The sequence below is a fragment of the Medicago sativa genome, chromosome 2 (genome assembly GCF_051527215.1).
Source record: "Medicago sativa cultivar Bolivia chromosome 2, Bolivia_mono, whole genome shotgun sequence".
NCBI classification, from domain to species: domain Eukaryota; kingdom Viridiplantae; phylum Streptophyta; class Magnoliopsida; order Fabales; family Fabaceae; genus Medicago; species Medicago sativa.
In genome coordinates this window covers 51540050-51554082 of record NC_140750.1, presented here as the reverse complement: position 1 = coordinate 51554082, position 14033 = coordinate 51540050, and the positions used below count along the sequence as shown (strand labels likewise).

The window sequence follows — 14033 nt, the reverse complement described above, 5'->3', positions numbered from 1 at the left end:
TTTGTTTTTGTTTTTATATTTTTCCTTCTATTCCGTATATTGAGGATCAAGTTTAATTAAGAATTCCTCTCAAAAAAGTTTAATTAAGAATTCAGTAATTGCTTGATTAAAAAAAAAAAAAAAAGAATCATATGCTTGCTTGTTATAATTGAATATGCAACTTGAAAAGTTGTACATGCCCTTACGTAATTATTTGTGGGCTTTCTTTGGCGATGTGTAATTTTATTAATTTTGAAAAAAAATTTCTTTTCTCACCCACCTGACTTGTGCATTTAGATTATATAATTCGAACAATGTAAAAATATGTTTAAAACACCCTCCAACATTCTCCAACACTATTATTTTGAATTTCCTAATCCAAACCGGATAAGAAGGGTGCGAAAAGAAACAGATTTTAAAAAATGCACATCGTTGAAAAGCCCAATAAAACTGTTGGTGTCCAGTTTTTTGAGTTCAAAATCAAAGCCTAATATTTTTTGGATTTACTTTTTCCACCATGTGGGTTTCCTCACGCGCCCTATTTTTTCCAAAAATGCCCTTGAGTTTCCGGATTTTATAATCCGGAATGGTGTTTTCTTTTGTTAAAGGGTGAAAAAATGAGTAACGGATTTTTCCGGATTTTGTAATCCAGAAACTTCAAAAAATAGGGCGCGTTACATGGTGTTTCCGGATTACATAATCCGGAAACCCCCTAAACACCCTTTTTCAATGTAAAACAATTCGAATTATATAATCAGAACTGTATCAGCACAAATTCTAAACATGTTTGTAACATGGATAGTCATTTTAGGGACAATATTAATCTTCCTAACTCTCATCCTTTTGTTTTTGGGTCATTGTTACTTGTTCTTAGTCAAAAATCGGGTTTTCGGGCTACTTGTTCGGATTGCTCCGAAACTTCCCCAGAAAATCAGAAAAAATTCAAGAAATCCAAAATTCAAAATTCCAAAATTCCATCGTTTAGACCCATTTTTTCATTTTTTTTTAATTTTTCATATTCTCAAAAAAATCCTTAAAAATTTGCATTAGTTTTATTTGATTTTAACATTTTTTTTACTTAGTTTTTTGTTGTTTTTAAAAGCAAAACTCAAAACTGCTGAAATGTGAGAGAGTCTGATGGCTGATTATACATAAGAATTGTCCGGATTATAAAATTCGAAATAGTAAACATGAATCCGGATTTTAAAATCCGGAATGCACAAGGGCATTTTTGAAAATTTTATAGGGCGCGGGAAAAGGCCATAGGGTGGGAAAAGTAATACTCAATATTTTTCATGCAAATTTCCCACAAATTGAACTATATAGTCGATAGACAAAGTGGTTTTGAAGATTTGACTATTAATTAAACTTTTACGAATTAGCATTTCGATCCCTAAAATTCTAACATGTAAATATAAAAGTTCGTCCTTAAAACTATGCCTTTTATAAGAATCATGTTAGCTACCATATTAGAGTTAGACAGTTAATATTAGAGTTAGACACATGCTAAGAATTTCACAAATAATAAGAATTTATTGAGAAAGATTAATTCTCAACTTTTTTAAAAATAAATTGACATAATTTTTAATATATATAATTTTTATTTTTCGTGTACTAACGTGTAACTTTTGTTTTTAATAAACTAAAAATGAAATATATTACTAACAAGATAGGGTTCTACCTAGCACAAGATTAAACTAAAATGAAATATATTACTTACAAAATAGGGTTCTACCTTGCATAAAATGTGTCAAAAAAGAACACCAAAATTTACAAAGAACACAACGAAAAGAAAAAAAAACACAATAAAATGAGAGTAATTAGTGACCAAAGCCCAAGCAAGTAAAAGGATTAGAGAATTGCTTTTCTCCCGTATGTTTTTGCTCATTCTCGCCCTGCGTGAGTTAATTCTCGCTGAAAACACACATGCATGAGTTAACTCACGCTCGACTATTTGACAGAAATATGCAAAAACAATTACCAAAAGACTATGCCATACCTTTTTTTTTAATCGTCCGTGAAACTGTTATTAATGACTATGTTATGACACGCAGGGCCGGACCTTAGGGTGTGCAAGGAGCTCAATGGAGCTGGGCCTCCCCAAGGTAAGGGTCTAAAAAAAAATTTATAGCCCAATTGTACTACTAAGTACTACCCCACTAAAAACAAAAATTCCTTATTTTCTTTCTCTCTGATACCACGCGTTCCATCATCATCACTCCATCAGACTTTCCTTTTTTTCTTTCCCGATTTGATTTCCTTTTCCTCTTTTGTTATCTTGTTTTAGGCCTATTAGAATTGAGCCCTCTTGCTTTTGGTGTTAGATGAGTGTTTTTTTGGGAGGGTGGTTTGAGGTTCTATACGTAATTTTCACCTTTGGGTATATCGCATATATACAACACCTTGTATTTATCTTTTAAAAAATTTAAATAGAACATTTTTCTTTTTTAAAAAAAATACTTTTATTTTACTACGGACCTCTTTTCACTTACAAAGCCGAGCCTTCGAATTCGTAAACGGCCCTGAGGACACGTGAATGAGAATGCAATCTTCCACTTAAATTCAGTATCAAGAGATGTAAACCTCTACTCCCAGATGTGGGTATTGTCCTATTTGGAGCTCCATAGGCAAAGATATTTATTGTGTGCGAACTCTTATAAATATCTATTTTTATTTCTAATATAAATCTATTTTAGAGATTAATTTTATAAAGTTAAAACTTACAACTCTCATTAACATAAACTTGTGATTTTTTTATTATTTTTTTTGTCCAAATTCGTTGAATCTTAGTTATTTATTTGCTACATTTTAGTAACTATTAGGGTTTTCTTAGAGATATGTGGCTATTGTTGTGGTGAAGATGTGTGAGAAACCTTCACTAGGTGGGAAACAAAGATGGAAACGAAAATAATTAAAAATTAAATAAGGAAGATTTAGAGTCAAATAATATTTTCATTCAAATAAAAATAGAGTGTATGAAGCCTATTGATGATTGAATTGTGATTTTGAAACAAAAATTTCGTGTAAAGGAGGTGTTTTTGAAGAGGTTTGAGTGAAGGAGAGAAATGTTGTAACGAGGTTGTGATTCCAATTTCCACGAAACATGCTCATGTATATAATACTCCCTCCGTCTCAAATTAAGTGTAATATTGAAGTTTTTCGCGGTTATTAAGTAAATGATTAATATTGTTGATTTTAATAGTAAAATATGTATTAAAACACTCTTATTAATTATAGTTAGTTGAATAGTTATAGATGATCAAAATGAAATGAATAAGAGTATGCTAGTGGAAAAGAATAATAGATGTTGTATTAATATTATAAAATAAATAAATAATTTAAGACAAAAAATATTATGAAATAAGACACGGAACGAATAAGAAGTTTCAGATTCTATAATTTGAAGTAGAACGAGGAACGGTTGACGATTTGCCATCAAAATTGTTGATAAAGCTCAATTGGTATTTTATTATTGTCAATTAATTCACCCGGTTCCAATTTTGTAGGCGTTTAAAAATTGGTGCCAATTTTTTAGGCGTTTAAAAATTGAAAACCTATAGATTTAAGCCTATTTTCTTTATATACAGTATAAATATGATATATGTTTTCCAAATAAACGTTGATGTTTATTTTGTAAGATATATCAATACAAATACCTGGAAGGATACCTTTTTTGACGAGAATATATCAATATATGTTCATTTATTGAATTTTTTTGACGAGAATATACCTGTAAGATAAAAAAATGTTCATTTATGAAATTTAATATGAACTATATATGAATAAAATATATACGACACTATAGACTTTTTTTTTTTTGAAGGATCCGACACTATAGACTATATATGAGTAAAATATTAAAATTGTTGTTAGAAAATATTAAAATTGTAAAATAAAATTCCAGCATAACATTTTTTCATGGATACCTTCATCATAAGATTGAATTCGCATATCTTGCTCTGTCAAGGCAAAATTAAGCTTGGCCGTAGTCTCGGTGCATCTTGCTTCCATCTCACTTAGATGGTTTTATTTTTACTACCTAATGGATGAAAGTGCTTTGATTGGAAGAAAAAAGAAGAAGAAGAATAGAATAGCAACCGATTGGGATATATATGGTTCCCGAGGGGGACTTCCGTAGCAGGCTCGAGTACCAATCAGAGAAGTTAAGGAACTCCTTCCTCCAACTCCCCCCATAGGTAGCTCGAACACACATTACATGTGCACCTCTCAGAGAATTTGAAGAGGATCACGATGAGTGTGAGAAATAAAATTATATATTAATTTTTGATATAATAATTTTATATCGTCATTCAATACTATATATATCTTCGCGCATGTCTTACCGCACAACGACACACGTTTTGTTGCGCCGTGTTGCCGCTCTACACGTGTTGTAGCACGTGTATCTCGATTGGTTTGATCAACAAAAATGATGACAATTTGTCACTGTAAAGAACATTTTACTTTTTAGATTCATTGAATAGTTAACTTATATTTTGTCAAAGTTAGCCTAACTAATGTACGAGTGCGCACGCGTGCGTGCATGCGAGAGAAGGAGGAGCCACATCACTAGCAATGAAATAGCAACACATTTGTTTAACTTTGTGATTTTCACAATAGCATTAAATATTATATAGTATCTAGCATTTAGTGTAATTTTAATTTTATTAAATATCAATATATATTATTTAAAAATATATTTTTATTTTAAATATATTTAATTTCATTGTGCAATTCAAGTTCTACCTGCCTCAATCCCCTAAAAAAAAAGGGGATTACACTAATGTTGGATGCTATTTAATTTTACTACATATACTTAATAAAATAAAATAAAAATTACACTAATGTTTTTTTTTGAGGTAAAAAATTACACCAATGTTGGATGCTATTTAATATTTGTCATGGAAAAGATATACAGAAGAAGGGAAATGCTAACTTGTGTCCTTAAGACACAAGTTAATAATCTAAAGATATAAGTTTTTTCTTAGAACTTTTATATTCAATGATGTAAAAGTTTAAGAATTTATATTTTCATTACAAAATTTATTTCTTATTTCTTTTTTAGTTCCTTAACTTGTGTATTCAATGATCTAAATTTAGTTAGAGAGTATTGTTTATTTCAAACAAATATTATTATACATATCATAATGTAAGAAGGAAATACATGAAATAACTAAAAAAAAGTTGGATTTTTTGTATAAATTTATTCTTAACAATACATTTCCCCAAATTTTATTTAAATTTAACAACACATAACATTATTATTATTATTTTTTAAACAAACACACATCATTATTATTGAAACTTAAATTTATATAAGTTTAAATTATATAAAAGTTATGTTACTGAAAGAAGCAAATTATATTAAACTAAATAAAAACAAATGTTAAACAATACAAATTGTTTGTTTTTTCGCTCGTTCATATTATAGTAATGTTTTCAGTTATTATGTTTTATTTTCTAAAAATAATAAATTTTAATACATATACAATCTATACATTTTTAACGTTTTTACCAAAATAAAATCTTAGTTGATTTTTTGCAAAATATAATAATGTTCGTATCAAAAAAGTTATTATTTTTTTACAGTTTTTTAACTGAAAAAATGTCACATTTATTTTGTTAGGCTTCATTTTTAGTGTTTGCTTTAGGCCTCATATTATGTCTGGCCGACTCTGGTTAAGGCTCATCCAATCTTTTCACCCTTCGAAAATGGTAAGAAAATCGCGTGAAAGTAAAATGAATGCACATGTTTAAATTGGTGCTAAGTTTGACCGGATTATAATGTGCCACCATTGTTTTAATAAATAAAAGCTGCAATTTAAAACTTCAACAAAATCATGGTACTATTGTCACTTTTCCAAATTCATCGTTAATTAATCCAAAATACATAAAAAAAAAATGCTAACTAGTGCTTCCGGGACACTGGTTAAGAATACTAAAAAAGAAAGTTATATAGTATTTTTTTTTTGAACAAATAAAAATGGAATATATTGCTCAAACGTACAGTGATTCACCCCGCACAAGGTGTGCTAAAAGTGATGAATCACACAATATCTGTTACAAGATCATGGCACCACAAACCAAAGGTTGCCTCCACCAAAACAAAATAAAAAATTACATGACATCCATACATAACAACGGATGCCTCCACCAATCATGAAAGCTAAAAGCAATAGGAACAACATTTGTAGAAAGCCATAAAAAAGAATTACGTTTAACACTCTCAGTTATGTTGAAAGGATCAATGACCACATTTGTAAAGACACGGTTGTTCCTCGCCTTCCACATTGCCCAGGAAGATGCCAGCCAAATTACTTTAAAGAATACATATGAAGACCGTGGCATACCCGCCAATTGAGTAAAATGAAGGAAATGATCAGTAATCGAACCAGGACAAACGAAAGAAATCCCGAGCCAATTACAAATTAAAGACCAAACGCTCCCAAAGAGATTACAAGCAAGGAACAAGTGGTCAACTGTTTCGGGAACACCACACCCACTAACACACACATTACTATCATGCTGAAGTACCTGTCTACGCACCAGATTCGATCTTGTTGGAATTCTGTCTTGAAGTAAACGCCAGGCAAAAATAGACACTTTAGATGGGACCAATTTGTGCCAAACATTATACACTGCTACACCATTCAAAGGTTCATCGGCTGAAGTGAGAAACCTATAAGTCCCCCGAACAGAATAGCCATGGATTGGATCTAACAGCCACCTCCAAGAGTCTAATCTATTAACCTGCAAAATGACATTATTCAACAAAACCACACACTCCCTCACACTCTCCTCCTCCCACACCAGTAAACGCCTCCTCCAACACCACGCCTCACCTCCTTCCTCCCACCCCAATCTCGCCATATCCTCCACGGAATACTCCTTATATAGTATTTAATGCTTTGAAATTGTGTAATTATTATAAAACAAGTCAAAAAAGGTTACATTTTATGGTCATAAATTACCTTTTTGATATCCTTAACGAGTACCACGAGGACACCGGTTAGCAAGAAGAAAAAAAAAAGTATTTGAAGATAATATGAAAAAGTATATTTCCAATTAAAGAATAATGTATTTGAAGATAATAAATAGAACTTTAATTGTAATAAAAAAAAGAGGATAAAGGGACTAAATAAAGTATAAATAGAACTTTAGTTATAGTTGCAGCTCGCATGCCAAGACTTTCGATTGTTTCATGTGAAAGTCAAGCCATGCCAAAGGGGCTAAATAATTTGTTTATTTTGTTGTAGGCTCTTATGAAGTCAATGTATATACATGAAGGCTGTGAAAAAACTAAATAGTAAATTTTGTTCACTTATTTTAGCAATATATTTTGTTCATTTGCAAATGTTATTTTTCTTCTGAATGGACATGTAATGTTACTAGTATTCGACCCGTGCAACGCACGGGGAAATATATCTATAGTAGCAGTATGAAAATATTTCACTAAACCTCAAACATAAACCTTGCTCGTATAATGCACCTTATTTGTAGGAATAAGGTGTTTTCATCGTCAAAAATAATATATCATAATGGACTTCTCACAGAATTTAAACATAATGTTGTCATAACCAAAATAAATATTCCAACATATTTTCATTGATCTACAAACTAAAGATACATGTTATAGCATAATCAGTTGAATCAATCACATGTATCTTGTACCTAAACAATAGTGAAAGCAACAACAAAAAAATTATCACAAACAAATGGTATTCACTCCCTTTTCATAATACAAAAGTGGAATCCATGGAGCCAAATAAAAAGTCCAATGAAAATGGGTGATTACTGTGATAGACATGAAAAGAAACTCATACACACTTGGAAACACCAATCAACTCCCAAAAAGCTTTCATCCACAACAGTGCAGCAACGTTATACCGCTCCAAAATATTAACTACAAAAACAAACATAGGTTCTTGCATTTTATTACTGTATGTTGTATAATAACTAAGAAACATGAAACTTAACTCTATAAAAAATTCATACCTGATATGGTAATTCCTACAAATTATCAAAAACCTCCGGAAAAACAACATTGACAGTAGAGGTGCAAGGATTGCCATCTTCATCCAAAATAAGCATTTTCAACCCTTTCTTGGTAGTTACCCTTGATACAGCAACATAGAACTGCCCATGTGTAAACACAGGGCGAGGTAGATACAATCCAACCTTAGTCAATGACTGTCCCTGGCTCTTGTTTATTGTCATAGCAAAGCACAATGAGATAGGAAATTGTCTTCTTGAAAATTTGAAGGGAAACCCTGAATCTGAGGGAACCAAATCCATCCTTGGGATTAATACCTTTTGCCCAATACTCTTACCAGTAATGACAGTGGCAGTTATGATGTTTTTCCCAAGCTGATTGACTTGTAGTCGTGTTCCATTACATAACCCACTTGCTTGATCAATGTTTCTTAACAACATGATCGGAACTCCAGTCTTCAGTATCAACCTGTGGTTTGGTATTCCAGAACATTTGATGTCATTTAAAAATTCTGTAGTACACCAATCTCCTTGAATATCATAGTCTTCATCAGATTTGCAAGGTGTATCGGAACTTAGATACTCTTTAGCTTCCCCTTCAAGCAATGACAGGACATACTCATTGACTTCTTCAACGGAATCAAGGGTGGGAGCAAGTATAGCTTTATCTTCAAAGATCCTTTGATTGTCAATGTTATTAACAATACCTGGATAAACAAAATCAACCAAAGCTTGTAAAGGATTGTCGCAAGGTGGAATGCAGAGTTCCTCAGGAATATCCATGATGCTCTGTCCATCTTCATCTGCAACCATGTCACCATTTCCAATCTTCAAAATCCATTTTGCAAAATCTTTGATCTCTTTTGCACTATCACTTGTCCCATCTCCACTCAACCTCATGTTTTTTGTCAACTTTAAGACCTTGCAGCTCTGCCAAAGTTTAGAAGAGTTAACAGCTGACTTCATTATATCAAGTTTGCTGGCTCCTCTAACAACGGGTAGGATTTGCCTGAAATCTCCCCCCAAAATAACAACCTTTCCTCCAAATGGTTTTTTCAAGTTGTTCTCATCTACAACTCTCATTATATCTCGCATAGTTCGGTCAAATGCTTCAAAACAGTATCTGTGCATCATAGGCGCCTCATCCCATATAATTAGACTTGCTTCTCTAAGCAACCTGGCTCTTTGATCTTGTTGTTTCACATTGCAAGTACATTTTTCATTAATTTTCAATGGTATGCAAAATGTAGAATGCGCAGTCTTGCCTCCAGGCAATAATAAAGAAGCAATTCCGCTCGAAGCTACATTAATTACAATCTTGCCTTGTGCCCTTATGGCTGCAGATAATGTCTTCCACATAAAGGTCTTTCCGGTTCCGCCATATCCATACAAAAAATAGAACTGACCATCTTGAGCCTCAACAGATTTCATTACAGTAGAATAAACATCATGTTGCTCATCTGTGAGTTGTTGAAGAAGAGAATCATGTAGCTGGCCTTGCTTGTCTTTGTCATAGTTCAATTCATCAGCAATGAATTTATTGTTTTGAGCCAATAACTCTCCAAACACTGGGTAAGGCAAAGATTTGTGGTCTTTCAATGATTTGCCATTACACATCAGCAACTTTTCTATCTCAATAAGACAAAGATTTTGCAAATCACTATCAGGGATGCGAAGATCTACATCATACAATATGAAACAAACAATTGTCATGTCCTTTCATATTGACATATACAACCATTGTGTAAATAACATGTCATAATTTGAGGTGGTAATTATCGCAAAAGTGATGTTCATATACATATGTGTTCCTAACAAACAATCACTACTTCTATTTTAATAAATATAAAAACAATATATTATGGATATATAGTTAAAGAGAATCAAATGTATATCATAATTGACTTTTTAACAGAATATATGTTTTGGTTACTCACTAATAAATGTCACTAATAAATTTATGTGTTTGTGTTTCAACGTACTTAAACAAATTACGTGTAAAATGTGAACCAATTGTGGGATCTAATGTGTATTACGTAAAATTTTAAAAACAATTGAAAAAGGGTAGCAATACCTGGAATATTGAGGATTCGTCGTCTAGCATAGAGAATTCCATCTGCCAATAACTTCCAAGTTGCTTTCCATACATTATCAGGCTTGTGCATTGTACTCATGATTAAAAGTCTAACAAACAAAACACGAAGCATGTGACCACTCTGTTCCCTAGAAGCTTCAAAAATTCCATCAATAAACTCTTTGTCATCAGACAATAAACCAAGAGCATAACATGCATCTTGATAGCTATCATAGCACTTGCCATCCACAGTTTTAATACAATCAAACCCCTTACAACCCTTTTGAAACGTCAATAGAATCCGCATATAGTAAAGTTCTCCTGAGCCTACAGGAATATAAGACAACCTCCCGATCTGAAAACCACTTTTCCTTGGATGCCAAAACCTTTTTTCAGGATTATAAGTGAATTTAGATGGAAATTCAGCATAAGTCAGATCTCTACCCTCACTATAATTTTGATTTGCAACAAACCAAGCAAGAAACATGGTTGGGACTGATTCATGATATTTGACAACATTCCGAAGCTTTTGATTTTCCTTGAACCTAACACATTGCTGACCCTCTAGATGTAAAACTAATCTCATAACAGCAGGCCATTTTTCATGGATATCAAACATGAATATTCTCCAAGATGCTTCACATGGTGAGACATATCGACAGTCATAGTAGCCCTTAATCTCATCAACTGGGCCATCTTCTTCTTCACCTTGCTTCTTTTTAATATGAAGGTTAGCTCTATCGGGACCTTTGTTGACGTATTTGAAAAGATATTTTATTGCATTTGACTTATTGCAATACTCTGTGTTAACATGTCCTTGGTATCTCATCAAGAGTGAAGGATTGTAAGGAACAACGTACCTATTGTCCAAAGGAGTTCCATTTTTGTCGACACAAACACCGTTGTCTCTTCTTTTATATACCGGGAAACCATCCTCATCTATTGAAGTGGAATCTGTGAACTTCTTTGGAAAGTATTTTGTGCACCTCTTGCCATTCATGCATGGGGAACCCAAATTTGCACCTCCGCATGGTCCATGCATCATGAATGTTGAAACAGCCAAATGCAACTTTGGATATAGCTGCGGATGAGGAATCTCTGCTGATATCACCGTATCAATTTCCTTACTTGTGTGCAGTTTGTTTGTACCTTCCAACCACAACAATATGTGTGCATGTGGTAGCCCCCTCTTTTGAAACTCAACAGTATACATACCTATCATAAATAAAATTATTAAATACTTTACAATATATTATTTAAAACAACAGAAACAACAATGAACACGGTAATATGTATATATACCTGCAATCACAGGGCCAAAAATTTTATCTTTCTTAAAATCTGCCATCATTTGGTCAAGCTTCATCTTGAAAACTCTACAAATAATATCAGGCCTGTCTGATGCACTAAGTCCTCTAGCTGAAACAAAGTTCTTGATTTCATTCCAATTTGAGTTGCAAGTAATTGTGATGAAAAGATCTGGGTAGCCGAATCTCTTGCAAATTGCCATTGCATCTTGGCAATTATTGAACATGTACCTTGGTGAACCTGTAAATGAATCTGGAAGTATAACACGTTGTCCAGCTTTTCGAGGATCATTGTCTCCAAGTTCAACTGCTTCTTGTATTCCACTTAACAAATCGGAACGAATATTTCCCTGGTTGTTCCGAATATAAGATAGCCTCTGTGCTTCAATCATCGTGTAACAATCAACAGAAAATTGTTGCATTAGTCTTCTTGCTAAAACAATGTTTCCAAACTCGCAATCCCTCTCTTGAATTCGAAAAGCAATATACTCTCTAATGGCAACTCTTTCCCTTGAATCTCTTGACTTTTTTGCTTCATCTTCAAATTCCCTATAAGGTATATCCTCCTCATAGCCATAATCACCCCGAGGGAACACTAAAGGATACTGAAGTGGCATGTATAAGGGATGTGTCTCATGTATCCTTCTCAATCCCCTGCTTACATCATCAATTATAATATCTCTTCCTTCTTCACTCTCATCATAATCACCTATTATCAACCCAGCAACTTCATCAACAGTAGGTAGATTGTGCATTCTTGTGTCTTTTTCCCTTTTTCTAAACAATCTTAAAGCCATCTTTGGAGGTGAACCCTGTTCAACCAAATCACGGATCTTTCTAAAAGATTTGCACAAAGGGTTAAACTCATCCAACATTATTTTCAAATCTTCAACCAATGAAAGATCAAAACCACCCTCACCATCATTTGAACTGCAAACAAATTTACATTATCAGACTCAAAAAAATTAAATACTAAATCATATTATAAAAATGATAAGATAGCATAATACATACTCAAACACTTTTGTTCTATTTTGAATTTCGTTTTGAGTGTCATAGATGTATAGTTGGGCAAACTTTGGAGTACTTCCAGGCTCAGGCAATAGACTTCCAATCCTATGATAATTCTGTCCACTTAATATAAATTGAGGCGGACCTCTTCCATTGTTGAGCTTTGAAAACACTTTGCCTCCAAGGGATGTAAAGGCAAACATACTGTTATATGCTCTGATGTTCTCTAGGTAATGCTTGCTTCGAGGATCACTTCCATCAAGCAATGATAACAGTAGTTTTGGAGGTTCCTCTACATAAGGGATATCAACATATCCCTTTTGACAGCATAACGAAAATTCAGAATCAATGTTCGGAGGTCTAGATTTTATTGCCCTCTCTTCGATCCAAAGTTTTGCTTTGCACCATTTGCATGTGAAGTCTGGATAGCCAAAATCAAGAGGCCCTATTATTGGTTTCGTATGTACTGTTAGATATGTACCATTATAAAATGTCTTTAACCATTTAACAAAGTTACAAAAATAAAATTCATATACATACCTTTGATCTCAGCATCACCGTATAAATCATTTGTGAAGTCATCCAAATTAGTGTTGTCTTTGTTTGCACCTGTTATGAACAGCATTACATAATGTAGCTAAATTTATAGAGTATAAACCACATTTGATAGTGTGTAATAGCACAATTACCATTGGATGTTGAGTTCAATGATGAGCCACCTTCGACAATATCACTTTCAAAATCCAAACGCGAAATAGGGAGTCCTTTGGAATGTCTTATCCTTTGACTTCGAGTCATTTGACCCTTCTTCCCTACATTGTATGATTGAGATCCTGCCAATGTGATTTGTATAATATTTAAAGCATTAGCTGCGATAACGATATAGTGTATAAGACATTTTGATGATATTACTCATTCAATATTTTGACAAATAAGTAATAATCATGTTAATCCATAATATTTCACCTGAAGAATGTAAAAATGTAATGTTGGATACATTGGATAATGGAGTTCTCTGCTCAGGTGGTGGATGAGATGTTTTTGCTCTTGACCTCTTCGACAAACTTGAATGAGTTAAGGTTGATCCAACTGGTTAAACATAGAAATATTAGTTGGATCTATACCAATTGATTTTTGTGATTCAATAGCAAATAAAAAAAAATTTAAGTTAACATATCTTGTATACTCACCCGATGTTTGAGTAGGAACAAAAGATGTTCCACTTGTTATATTTACTCCAAAATTTGCTTCATTCACTTTATCTATATAATAAGATAATTAATTGTCATCAATGGAGTATAATGATAGTAATTAATATTCGGTTAAATCCAACTAAAAAAAAATTGTTGTTCATCGTGTGTCTAAAAACTTTCAAATGTGATAACTAATGAAAGTGGGTAAACTATTACCAGTTAATAAGGGTGAATTCGGTACCCTTACTGCCCCATTTGAAACTTTCTTTTTCTCATACCTTAAAGCATAGTCCGCATTTTCATTCTCTAATAAAAAAAAAGGATATAAAATTTACATGAGAGTAATTTACTTGGAAATAAAGTAACTTCAAAACTATAAATATAATGTTAAAATAGTGTATAAAAGTTAGCATACCTTTATCAAATTGTTTTTGGGTGCATCCTCTTTGTAACATTGAATGTTTTCTCTTCATCCTT

The 14033-nt window shown here is 32.6% G+C and overlaps 2 protein-coding genes across 2 annotated transcripts; both read right to left on the bottom strand.

Moving 5' to 3' along the window:
- Positions 1–6096: 6096 nt before the first annotated feature.
- Positions 6097–6849, bottom strand: LOC146948713 (uncharacterized). Its single transcript, XM_085748420.1, has one exon. It carries the CDS (start codon positions 6847–6849, stop codon positions 6097–6099), a length of 753 nt encoding a protein of 250 aa, XP_085604546.1.
- A 926-nt stretch (positions 6850–7775) lies between these two features.
- On the bottom strand, positions 7776–12802 carry LOC146948712 (uncharacterized). Its single transcript, XM_085744910.1, has 5 exons — positions 12367–12802; positions 11348–12282; positions 10046–11260; positions 7975–9650; positions 7776–7882 (listed from the first exon to the last, which is right to left on the bottom strand). The coding sequence occupies exons 1-4, from the start codon at positions 12564–12566 to the stop codon at positions 7990–7992; spliced, it is 4011 nt and encodes a 1336-aa protein (XP_085601036.1). The 5' UTR covers positions 12567–12802; the 3' UTR covers positions 7776–7882; positions 7975–7989.
- Between the last annotated feature and the right edge of the window lie 1231 nt (positions 12803–14033).